Source organism: Pseudoliparis swirei, chromosome 9 (genome assembly GCF_029220125.1).
Source record: "Pseudoliparis swirei isolate HS2019 ecotype Mariana Trench chromosome 9, NWPU_hadal_v1, whole genome shotgun sequence".
NCBI lineage: Eukaryota > Metazoa > Chordata > Actinopteri > Perciformes > Liparidae > Pseudoliparis > Pseudoliparis swirei.
This window is the reverse complement of record NC_079396.1, coordinates 2,125,533-2,137,708: the sequence shown is the minus strand read 5'-3', so window position 1 is coordinate 2,137,708 and position 12,176 is coordinate 2,125,533. Positions and strand designations below refer to the sequence as shown.

General features: G+C 44.7%; 2 protein-coding genes across 3 annotated transcripts in view; both read right to left on the bottom strand.

The window, feature by feature from the left end:
• Positions 1-1,274: 1,274 nt before the first annotated feature.
• Positions 1,275-10,342, bottom strand: si:ch211-207e14.4 (interleukin-17 receptor D). The gene is made up of 12 exons (XM_056422476.1): positions 9,962-10,342; positions 7,218-7,302; positions 5,605-5,763; positions 5,202-5,320; positions 4,498-4,621; positions 4,357-4,395; positions 4,133-4,278; positions 3,970-4,044; positions 3,687-3,753; positions 3,423-3,569; positions 3,135-3,307; positions 1,275-2,561 (listed from the first exon to the last, which is right to left on the bottom strand). Exons 1-12 carry the CDS (start codon positions 10,340-10,342, stop codon positions 2,043-2,045), a joined length of 2,034 nt encoding a protein of 677 aa, XP_056278451.1. The 3' UTR covers positions 1,275-2,042.
• Positions 10,343-10,360: 18 nt separating this feature from the next.
• The window catches only part of LOC130199191 (protein FAM50A), a 9,230-nt gene continuing 7,414 nt past the window's right edge, over positions 10,361-12,176 (bottom strand). Inside the window, exons 12-13 of one of the 2 annotated variants that reach the window (XM_056422477.1) lie at positions 11,862-11,972; positions 10,361-10,482 (exon numbers count right to left, since the gene is read on the bottom strand). In XM_056422477.1, coding sequence (XP_056278452.1) covers positions 10,474-10,482; positions 11,862-11,972 — 120 coding nt within the window. In that variant the 3' untranslated portion in view covers positions 10,361-10,473. Of the gene's footprint in view, positions 10,483-11,861 lie in introns of those variants that run through there. The other variant, XM_056422478.1, reaches the window with a different exon arrangement.

Here is a 12,176-nt window from a genome sequence, read left to right as displayed (position 1 = left end):
TTATCTATCTCACTTTGTTGTGTTCGGCCCACCGGAGAGAGAGACGACAACGCTGAAGACCGAGACTCAACGTCCCCGAGGTTCATCCAGTTTCCACGAGGACGAAGAAGAAGAACTGAAGACGAAGCCAGAAGGAGGGCGTCAACAAAGTTAGTATCTGCTCTTAATTAGGACTACAAGAGCAGCAGACGTAAAGTTACAGTAAACGACAGATGACGTGTCATTCTCTGCGCCGATGATACGCTATTAAATATTCCTGTCTTGTTCTGGATGCCAGGACAGAGGCTTTAACCCCAGTGGTGTTGGGTGAACTAGAAGCTCCTCAAAGCCACGACTACTTTACTACATGTTAGTTTCCACGAGGACGAAGAAGAACTGAAGACAAAGCCAGAAGGAGAGCGTCAACAAAGTTAGCATCTGCTCTTAATCAGGACTACAAGAGCAGCGGACGTAAAGTTACAGTAAACTACAGATGACGTGTCATTCTCTGCCAGGACAGAGGCTTCAGCCCCATCGGTGTTGGGTCAACTAGAAGCTTCTCAAAGCCACGACTACTTTATGAGTTATGCTGGTTGGATCAGAACTCGTTTTATTTCTGCCCGCTTCGTCCGGTTTTAAAAAATATTATTAGATAAACAATAGAAAATCCATATTCATGAAAAATACAATCCAAAATGCAAAAACAGCTCGCTTTTATTCACACGTTTATCCTCATCAGTATAAAATGAAATAACGAATGACTTATTAATCCATTCCTAAGTATATGAGATGAGCACATGCATAGGTAAACTACAGGCGAGACTTTATACACGCGCATAATAATCAACGTTACTTCAAGGCAAACATTCTCACCGAAGAACTTCAATAACTGGCCTATGAGATATTCTATAGTAGTAAAATATAGTGTATATATGTACAATGCTTATATTACAAATATATTTATTTTTACATAAACAAAGAGGAAATGTCCGGCACACATAACTGGACATTCTTCAAATCCTTCCAGTACACACGTGAACTTTCTCCTACACCGGGCTGAGAACTATTTGTACGGTTTTGCTCGCAGACGATCACGACAAGCGCTCGATTAAACCTAGCTAACGGTACCGCTTTAAGGGTATATTGGTACGGGCGTCTTCATTCTCTAAGGCCACGTTTACACATAGCCGGGTATTTACAGAAACGAATATTTCTGCCCCTCCGTTTTCAAAAATAACGTCGTACACACAAGGTCGTTTTCAAAAAAGTTTCTGTTTCTATGAACCGATAACACGCCCCCGGGCGCCATCATAACTATGCCAAACCTGTAGTCGGCAGTGTAACGAGAAGGATAAAGACATGCAAACCAATCCGAATTCTCAAGACTCGAGACCTCCGAGGAGCTTCCTCATGTCAAGGAGGAAATAACTCGGGCGCACCTGACAACGAAAATGAAGGCAGTCGACACTGGACGTAGGAGCCAGTGTTGCCAGGTCCGCGGTTTTCCCGCAGAATTGGGCTACTTTTGAAGTGTTGCCGCGGGTTGAATTTGTTGTCCGCTGGTTTGGGTAGACCTATTTTGCATGCAAATTACATGAATATCTTGAAATAAAAATCCATATTTTAAATGAAATAATCTATTTAAACACAAATCCTACCAAACTGACTCCAGATCAGCACGTACACACATGGACATTGGACACGTCCACATACACACACTTTAAAAGCAGTGTATATGGTTTGGCACGGGCATATTTTGAGTTCTGATCTTGGGCTGGTTTTGTCACAGACCTGGCAACCCTGGTAGGAGCGGCCAAACCAACTGTAAACATAGGACGCTCACATGACGTGAAGCATTTTTAGTCGCATATGTGACGTTTGACAACCTAAAACTCCGTTTGACCTCGTTCACACGCAAACACAAAAACGGAGTTTTCAGAAATCTCCACTTTGGACGGAGTTTTTATAAATGATCGTTTTCCGTGATAAAACCTCCGTTTTTGTGTAAATGAAAGGCCAAAACGCATGAAAATATATGCGTTTTCCCATCGTGTAAACGGGGTCTAAATGACACCCCGCCTCTTTGCCGTCACGGCCACCCGCGCCTGAGCGATAGCCCACTGGAGCGCCGCTCCGGCCGGCAACTCGGTGTAGCCTTCCTCTGAGATGTGGTCGACCTTCAGGTAATGCCCCGGCCCGTGCAGAGCCAACGCATGCAGGTGCGAGAAGAGCAGCTGCAAGTCCCGGGTCAGAGCGTAGAGAGACACCAGCCTCAGCTCCGCGGGGATGTCCGCTTCGTCAGAGTAATCAAAGATGGCCGCCATGTACTTGGACAGGTCCCGGCCCCAGGCTTTGGCTCGGCCCACCTCCGCGCCGACGAGCCGGACGGCCGCGTCGGACCCGGAGCGAAGCCCCGCGTCCGCCCGCTCGTCTTCGCCGTCGCCGGTCGGAGGCGTCGGCCTGCGTCCGAGGCCCCGAGAGCAGACCACCAAGACGAAGTCGCTCTCCCGGATCTGCCGGCAGTGCCAGGCCACGCCGCCCTCCTCGGCCACGCCCAGAGAGTCCCAAAGGTCCATGCTCACCTGGGAGAGCCGGGACAAATCACGAGTCACAACCAGAGACTGGAAGAAGTGGGCGGAGTCATCGGGACGTCACCCATTGGTTTGTGGACCGCCGTTCACGAAGCCTCGATTCTGGCAAATTTTGCCGTCGCCACATTGTGGGTTTTTTGGAGCCAATGAACAGATGTTACTATATTTGGAATCCGGAGGAGTGCCGTAGAGACGCCGTATCCGGCTCTGGTAGCAGCAGCGACCTGTCAATCACAATAGCCCCGCCCCTAAAGCCTCCCCTGCGCTTTATGGTCTATTTGACTAAATGATGACATCATACTGTATAGAAGAAGACTTGAAATTAAAGAATGAGACCATAAACTCAAGTTTACTGAGGGTAGAGTCATCATATATACTTCTATACAACCAGAGGAGTCGCGCCCTAATGGTCAGTGGAGAGAATGCAGCGTTAACACATGAATCATAGACTTCTATACAACCAGAGGAGTGGAGTCATTTATATAGACTTCTATACAACCGTTCCAACCGTTTCTTACAGAACACACGTAGCACGATGCTTGATGAAATGTGGCGTCCACTGACCTGAGTGGCCATGTGCTGTTGGATGAAGCCCCCCAACTGCATGACGGCTCTGACGTGGGCGGGGCCATCGCAGCTGCTGTAGCAAATCAGAAGACGAGGAGGGGCCAGCCTCTTTCTGGGCAACGACATCACTTCCTCCTGAGTCCCGCTCTCCTGATGCCGCTTGATAACATCTGAAAGGACGACAAACAGAAGTCTCAGTCAAATGGTGGCAAAAAAACAACTATTACTTATGCTGTGAGCTTTTTATGGTGATTTTACACAAATAACTTTATTTGTCTCGGGCACCTGGTTTGATGTCGAGCTTCTTCACCCGGAGCTCGGGCCTCCGCCTGGTGAGAGCAGCCAATAAGACTACAAATATGGCTACCCCAGTCAGGCATAGTGGAAGAATCAGAGCCAAGGAGGGAGTGGCCGAGGGTGTCGGGGAACCTCCTGAGGATGTGGGGGAGTTGTGATCACGTGACAATTTGGGAAATCATGTTTTATATATATATTTTTGCGAATAATTATCTTTATATTGCCAATAAAAACTCAAACGACCTCCCTTACCTTTTTTAATTTGCAGGACCTGAACATTGAATTTCTTCCTCACTGCATCCACTTCGTCCGCTGCAATCTGCGACACGACATCAAATGTATTATTGACCTTCTGCAGTTTGACAAAATGATATTAAACATGCATTGATTGCTTATCTTTGGCCACGAAAGAATAAACCACGTGAATCGCAACTGATATAAAACATATATAGTATATGACAAGTTTTTTAATCTCACATGAGGCCCACTGAGCTTTTGATATCATATGCAATTAATGTCAAGCAGTTTATTTGACCTCGCAGGTGTAATTGGTTCCTTCTTCGAGGTCATTCATCTGGTAGCTGTGGTGAGTTTTGTTTTTGCTGGAACTCTAAGAAAATAAAAATCATAGAAAATACAATCAATAATCAAATAGTTCTACAATACAAATACCAGAAGCAAGGAATTAAACCACCGACCGGTGTGATGCCCGTGTACGTCTTCCTGCCGTTGGCGTAGCACAGGGAGAAGTAGGCTCTGATGCCCAGGTTCGGGGGCGCCAGGTTGAAGGTCACATTGATGGCGCTCCCTTCCTGCTGGACCTCGATGTGTTCGGGGTACCAGTCTATGATGACGGATGAGAACCGATCGTCACAAGGCGCTGAGACGGTTTATTTGGGAACAATGAGAAACATCCTCTCACCCTTCTTGCAGCGCTCCAGACCGTTCTTCTCGGCGCACGCTGCAAAAAACCCCACAAAGGAAACGTCGTTAGAGATCCCAAGATGTTAGAGATCTCACGTCGTGAGAGATGGATCGTCTCTAGAGATAGAAGTGGTCTCACAGCGGGTGGAGAAGATCTTGCTGCTGTAGAAGCTCTCCCACTCCTCCGGCACCGGCAGCGCCATGACGGTTACGGCATACTCGGACCCCAGGTGGAGGCCGGGGAAAGGGTCCGACTTGTACACCTGCAGAATGCAATTTGGTCTCAGCCGACAAAGATATATTTAGTTTGTTGTTTTCAAGATATTCAACATGAACCCAAGTGATAGTGGACGTTAGTTTGTTTTTAGATCTTACAGGATTTTCCTGTCTAGGCGTATCCTGATCTAAAAATCCCGTGAGTCGAGGGAGCGCTCCTCCCTGGGCGGGCGTACCGTGGTTGACAGGTCGCTGTCTTATTGTGACGTAGACGGAGTGTACGTCTTCACCAGAGACGTACACTCCGTCTACGTCACAATAAGACAACGCTCTGAATCCACAAAGGCGATCGTGAAATCCCTGAGACCGTTGTGGTGATAACAGCTTCTGGGTGAACTTCAGCGTAACATACACAGCTGTTTACACTTTTTACGACCTGCGCTAAAATATATCAGTTCACAATCGAGGCCCCCCAAAAGAAGGTGAGCGCAAACATACCCAGACATGCTGATCCCTAGCCCCCCCCCCCCTTCTTTGAATCCTACCAACGCCTCTGGCCGTGACCATTCCTGGGAACTCTTGTGTGTGTCAAAAAACAAGAAGCCAAGCAAGCGGGTCCCTTCCTACCCTCTGAGCATGTGAAGCCGGGAGCGAGAGGTTTCGGTGGAAGAGAAAGAGCTGGCAGGCGACGCCGGATCCTCCCAGAGCCTGGAGGTACACCTGAAAGCCTCGCAGGAAGGCGATCCCTGCGCAAACACACAAACCGGACAGAGTGAACTCCGGCTTCCAAGCGGCAGATTCACTGACACTGACTACCCGGGCCTCGAAGAGTTCGAGTCACGGTCCGACGAGCCGTCGACATGATCATCGTCAGAAGAGCTCGTTTTGTTCCCCGACATGAATCTCGTTGGTGTCACCCTGACGTGAGACGTTACTTCAGGGGGAGGCGACTCGTCTCCGACGTGAAATAAAGCCCGAGAGAGTTCAAGTGAACCGCGCCGAGTCGTCTGCGTAGAGACACGGCGCTCACCGTAGTGGCTCGGCTTCCAGGAGACGACAACGGTGTCCGATTTTGGCTCGAGCTCGTTTCCAAACTCCACCGTGACGTCCTTCGGCGCGTGGACGTAGTGCTGACAGAGTCCTCGGTCTTCTTTTCCGAGCAACTCGAAACACGGCCAGGGAATGCAACCTGAGGAGGGAAATAACGTTCAATGTCTCAGTATATCGAGAGCGAGAAGAGTCTGAAACCACGCTAGCTGCTCTGGGTAGTAGCGACGCCCGCAATCACAATGCTAACATGCTAATATGCTAACGTTTCAGCAGGAAACATTTGCCTTGTTCATGTACGTTTGCCGAGAGTTAGCATCCTAACAATAGCGACTTAGCACTGAACAAAAATTACAGCTGAGGCTGAATTACTTTTTTAGTTAGTTTAGGGTTAATGGGGGTTAAAGTTAAAACACATAAAGTGCATAGTTGCACCTCGCTAGCTAGCTGAAAAGTCTGGGAGTCACCAACGTTTGAATAAACCATTCATCCTGCGGAACGTGAACCAAAGGATGGACTGACCACATTCGGACATTGCCATATCGTGAGCTACACCGCTAGCTTGGCTGAAAATAGTCGCGGGGTTGGTTAACGTGAATTTGTTGGACCAGATGTTGTTGATCTTTGCATGAAAAATAAAATATTAGCAGCACACTCTTCGCCAACCTCCTGGTCTGACGAGTGATGCGGATGTGGAAGGGACTTCAACTTGCATTGTTTCTACTGGCCAGCAGGGGGCGACTCCTCTGGTGGCAAAAAAATAAGTCAGATTGTATAGAAGTCTATTTTAAATATTCCAGCTTCCCTCTGTGGATATTTTGTCATTTGATAATAGATGTGTTTGTTTATATCGGGCGACAACATCAACCTCTGATGCAGAAGAGCCTCACACTTGCATTCTTTCAAATGGCCAGCAGGAGCGACTCCTCTGAGAGTCTGATCGAATAGAAGTCTATGAGAAAAAGGCCTCTCCTCTGGTTGTATAGAAGTCTATGCTTCATGTGTTAAAGCTGCATTCTCTCTACTGACCACCAGGGGGCGACTCCTCTGGTTCTATAGAAGTCTATGCTTCATGTGTTAAAGCTGCATTCTCTCTCCTGACCACCAGGGGGCTCCTCTGGTTGTATAGAAGTATATATAGTGACTACTTCTCTTGATGTATTCCCTCAGTAAACATTGTAAACATGAGTTTATGTCTCAGTCTCTAGTTTCAAGTCTTCTTCTATACAGCATGATGTCATCATTTATACTTTATGGTCATTTAGAGTCACACAGGCCATAAAGAGTTATGAGTATCCTTTAGGGGCGGGGCTAACTTTAGGAGTTGTCTTCCTCGTACAACTTTAACTGTTTTCAGTTCATGACATGTATTGACAAACTTTAGCACATATTGATATGACCTCGGTGACACAACCGGTCACACACTTCCTGTGTTTGCGAGCATCGTGTTCAGATCGTATACGAGCTCGTGCAAACAACGTAGCATCTGCTCTTCAGGTTCATGCGACAACAAAGCTCCTTGAAAACCATTGTTCTGCAGTCGCACAGAGTGCAGATGTTTCGGCGGTAAAGCTCCGGCCTGTCGGATCCACTTACTTCCAAACCCCGCGATGGAGTTCAGACCCAGAGCCGCCCTGACGTCAGCTCGGGTTATCCTGCAGTATTCACACCCAGGTCCCCCCTGCAGAGGAGGAAGCAGCAATGACTTCAGACGTTAAACTTTCAACAGCTTTTTGATGCTCATTGTTTGACACATGGTGCCAGTTGAGGAGCCCGGAGGACCCAGAGGTCACTGTGAGGGAAGCACAGATATGCACACGGCAACATAGCATTTACATTTTATTTAAATTAAACATCAGTATGGATTAAACTCAGTCAACACTGAGCTCATTCTGGTTCAGCTGAGAACACGCGGCTTTAATCAGAGGGAGATTATAGATTCAAAGACATGAACTGAACCATACACTAGAAGAAAAAAATATATATATATATATATTTAATTGTAGAGTAAGTTTAAATGTGGATTGATAAATAGCATTATAGGTACATTTTGAAAATAATTAGCGTCATCTAAATGTAAAATATGTATTTTTGATTTAGAATGTCACTGCTATATATATATACACATAAATATATGTATATACACATTATATATATGTATATATAAATATATTTATATTTACACATATATATATGTTACGATATATATATGTCACTATGTGTCAATATGTATATATATGTCACTGCTATATATATATATATACACACATATTGACACAGTGACATATTAGATATACTGAATGAAATGTCACTAGATATAAACATATATATATATGTATATATACACATATATTTATATATATACATGTCACTACTATATATATAGTAGTGACATATTATATCTCTATATAATACCTCACTATATATACATAAATATATTTCTATATACATATATTTCTATATACATATATATAATATGTCTATATATGGTATTGACAGATTATATATACAATATGTCACTACTATATATATATATATATATATGTCACTACTTTGTAACATTTTCAGATGTTTTCTAGCGAGAATATAAGCGCTAGGATTTCAATACATGCTCAGTTTATCTCAAAATATATCAATTTTTGGACTTTGTTTTCTTTCGTCTTTCCGTGTGCTGAAGCAACAGGAATGTCCTGCAGTGGAGACCACCAGCCTTTAAATGACCAACACTGACCCAACGGTTCAATGATAATGGCGGTTTGTTATTGTCAACAGCTGTTGTTCCAATGTGAGGTTCTTAACAAAGAACATCGAACCTAGAACATTCAGGAACAAGTGGAACCTCTCCTCAGAGTAGTACTATCACGAAACCAGCTGGAGAGTGACAGGCGGGGAAGATTAAAGAGGCAGAAACGTTGCCGTGGGCAACGAAGAAAGAGTGAGCGAGTGTGCGCATGCATGGTGGGGAACACAATGGCGGTTAATAGTCAGGTCGGCTGCTCGCTGTCAGGCAGCATAGCGAGCTAACGACGCGCTGGCACGCGAGCCGGGGGAGGGAAACATTCTGAGGGACACCGGGCAGGTGGGCGGTACCACAGGCAGGTGGGCGGTACCACGATACACACACACACACACACGGAAAAGTCATGGAATAAATTTTTTTTTAAAAAGGTTATTTCCAGGCCTGGAAAAGTCGTTGGAAAAAATGAAATCCCATTAAGTTTTGGAAAAGTCCTGGAAATATCGTTATATTTATATTCATGCTGAGTTTTAAATAATTAAAATGCTTTTTTAAAGAGTGACGCTCTAAACAGAAGTTTGCGTATAGACGCTCTTTCATGCAAGCACATTTTTCCGCGCTGCAAGTGAACGCACCTTCACTAAAAATACATGTTTATTATTATAATCTAAACTATTGTCTCTCATTCATTTGAGTCATATAAGGTTGTATACTGTATGCTTTGGAATTATTGTTAGTTTAAATACAACTTTTTCTAAATTTTTCGTGTATCCAATGAGATTTAAATACATTTTTGGTCATTTAAATTTGGTTTAAAGTCCTGGACACCCATTGGTCATATGTGTGACCCCTGTTCATAGGCCACCATGTGTGTGACCCCTGTTCATATATATCCACACATAAATATATCTACACATAAATATATACACACATATATACACACACACATATATATACACACATGTACACATATATATACATTTATATATACATATACACATATGTATACATACGCATACATAAATATATACACACATATACACAAACATATTTACACACACACACGTATCTCTCTCTATATATATAAATACACACACACATATATAAATATAATAATTATTGTAATTCATTTGAATACATTTGTGTTACTTGCGGGATCAAATTCAGTTGAAATATGATATTACATTATTATTATATACATTATTTTAAAGTTCTGATAATTCGTGTCCGTCTCTCGGTTTTTAATTCCAAATTATTTTTCCCACTCGGGTCCTTTTTAATAAAGTTGTGTCGTCCGTCTCAGAAAAAAACGGTAAAAAAAAGAGAGATGAATTATTATCTCCATACCGTCACAGAAATAAATCTATAATTTGCACTACGATGCATTTTTTTCTTTTCAGGTTTTTGGTCACAAACAAAAACTGCCCGGCGACCCAGTTACGTATTCATCACATGTATTGCGCAATATTTATGCCGAATAACCGGGTTGTCTACGAGTGTGTGTGTGTGTCAACGCTGTAACGCAAAACTTACACTTAAGAGCAAGTAAACAGTGAGTAGGGGGAGGGGGGGAGGTGGAGGGGGGGTGGATTATCTGGTTTACCTGTCGCACACAGTCCAGTCCACAGTCCTGGGGAGCGATGCCGGCGGAGTCCTGAGCCCGGAGCGGCGGCCCCAGAGTGAAGAGCTGGTACAGAACCAGAGCCGTCTTCCACATGGTCCCACTGGGAGAACCCAAACCCAAACCCCCCCCCCACACACACACACACACACACACCGAGTGGACCAGGTAGAGCACAGGTGAAGTCTCGGGAGTTGGTGTGTGTGTGCGTGTCCTCGCTGCTGCTCCGGAGTGAGTGACAGGGAGGAGGGAGGAGGGGAGTGGTGCCTCTGGGCGGTGGGCGGTGCTCCGCCGGCACATGTTCCCCGTGTGTCTTCTCCTGTTAACGGTTGCGCTGCCGGCCTCGGGCCGCGTCACGCTCATTAAACTGGAAGTGAGGCGTTCAAATACATATTTTTTTTATTTCAAATAATAAAATAAAAAAAGATCAATACTCGATGAAATATGTGAGGAGTAAAATCAGAAGGAACGTTCCGGAGAGACGGCAGCCGGTTTCACCGGATCTGAAACAAACAAACAAACAAACAGCGTGAAGGCTGAAGTTACAAAACAAATGGTGGATCAAGATTCATCTGGGCCGCTCCCCATTGGTCGATTTCTACTCATGGACGACTAATTATTTTACTCATGATCTCCAGGAGAAACCGACTGATTACAACATGATGACCATTTGAAATGCTGAGTCTCTGGTCACGTGAGTTAAATCAGAGCCTGATGGGAGTCACATGACCCGACAGCAGCCAATCACGACGAGGCACGGCTCAGGGATTATTAACCCGCCACAAACCGCCCTGGAAGACACCCCTCTGAACCGGCTCTTTAATTAATGTGTGCGTGTGTCTGTATGTGTATGTGTGTCTGTATGCGTGTGTGTTTGTAAATGTATGTTTGTATGCGTGTGTTTATGTGTGTCTGTGTGTATATGCGTGTTCGTGTGTCTGTGTGTTTGTGTGTGTGTATGTGTAGGTATGTCAATGTATGTATGTGTATGTGTGCGTGTGTGTCTATGTGTATGTGTATGTATGCATGTGTGTGTGTCTGTATGTATATGTGTGCGTATGTGTGTGTGTGTGTACACAGAGCTGTTTATCCAGTTTCCCTGACGTGATCTTTTGATGTTGATACTCAGAAAGTCTTTTCTTTTCTTTTCTTTCCCCATAACACAAACACGGGGTTAGTCATAAATTAGTTTGTGTTTTCGTTTCATTTCAGCGCGGGGAATAAAAGCCACATGTCGCGTTGATAAAAACAGATTCTCTTTCCAGGAGTGAAAATTTACGAGACAAGTAAAAATGATGCTGCCTAAAAAAACCTAAATATAGATCCTGAAGGTTATAGGAGGTCATTCTCCAGAGCCAGCTCCTCTCTCCTCTAGGATACACTGGGCTCCTCTCTCCTCTAGGATACACTGAGCTCCTCTCTCCTCTAGGATACACTGAGCACCTCTCTCCTCTAGGATACACTGAGCTCCTCTCTCCTCTAGGATACACTGAGCTCCTCTCTCCTCTAGGATACACTGAGCACCTCTCTCCTCTAGGATACACTGAGCTCCTATCACCTCTAGGATACACTGAGCTCCTATCTCTAGGATACACTGAGCTCCTCTCTCCTCTAGGATACACTGAGCACCTCTCCTCTAGGATACACTGAGCTCCTATCTCTAGGATACTTCTAGGAAGATCGGTAATGGTTTATAAATATTTGCCGTTTTAGTCTCGACGCAAAAAGTGACATTAAAATCTTGGAGATTCCAGCGAAGCCGGCGTGGCGCTGCGGTCGAGCTGCAGCTGCCTTCCACTCGCTACTCGCCATAAATCAAGAGATATTTTGGAGTGAAAGACGAGAGGTTGAGAAGAGGAGTGGCCCTCGGGGAGCAGCTCACCGTGTACTTGTCCCACTTCTTCTCGGGGTCGTACGGCTCCCAGCGGCTGGCGGGGAAGATGTGCTTGTTCTTCTCGTACCAGCTCCTCAGCACCACTTTACCTGCATGGGACTGCAGGGACACCACCGGGTCAGCTTTTCAAAATAAAAGATTTTTATATATATATATACATACACACACAAATATACATATATACACACATATATATATATACATATATATGCACACATATATATATATACGCACACACAAATACATATATACATTTGTATTATTGAAAGTAGGCATCAATTAGACATTTCTTTATTTTTTCTT

What these genes read in the sequence shown, in the direction of transcription:
- si:ch211-207e14.4 (XM_056422476.1), bottom strand. Translation starts at nt 10,342, where the DNA reads ATGAGCGTGACGCGGCCCGAGGCCGGCAGCGCAACCGTTAACAGGAGA. An exon ending in GACTGGACTGTGTGCGACAG is followed by an intron (nt 7,303 to 9,961) that starts GTAAACCAGATA and finishes CCTCCTCTGCAG; the next exon opens with GGGGGACCTGGGTGTGAATA. An exon ending in CGGCTTCACATGCTCAGAGG is followed by an intron (nt 4,622 to 5,201) that starts GTAGGAAGGGAC and finishes TGCATTCTGCAG; the next exon opens with GTGTACAAGTCGGACCCTTT.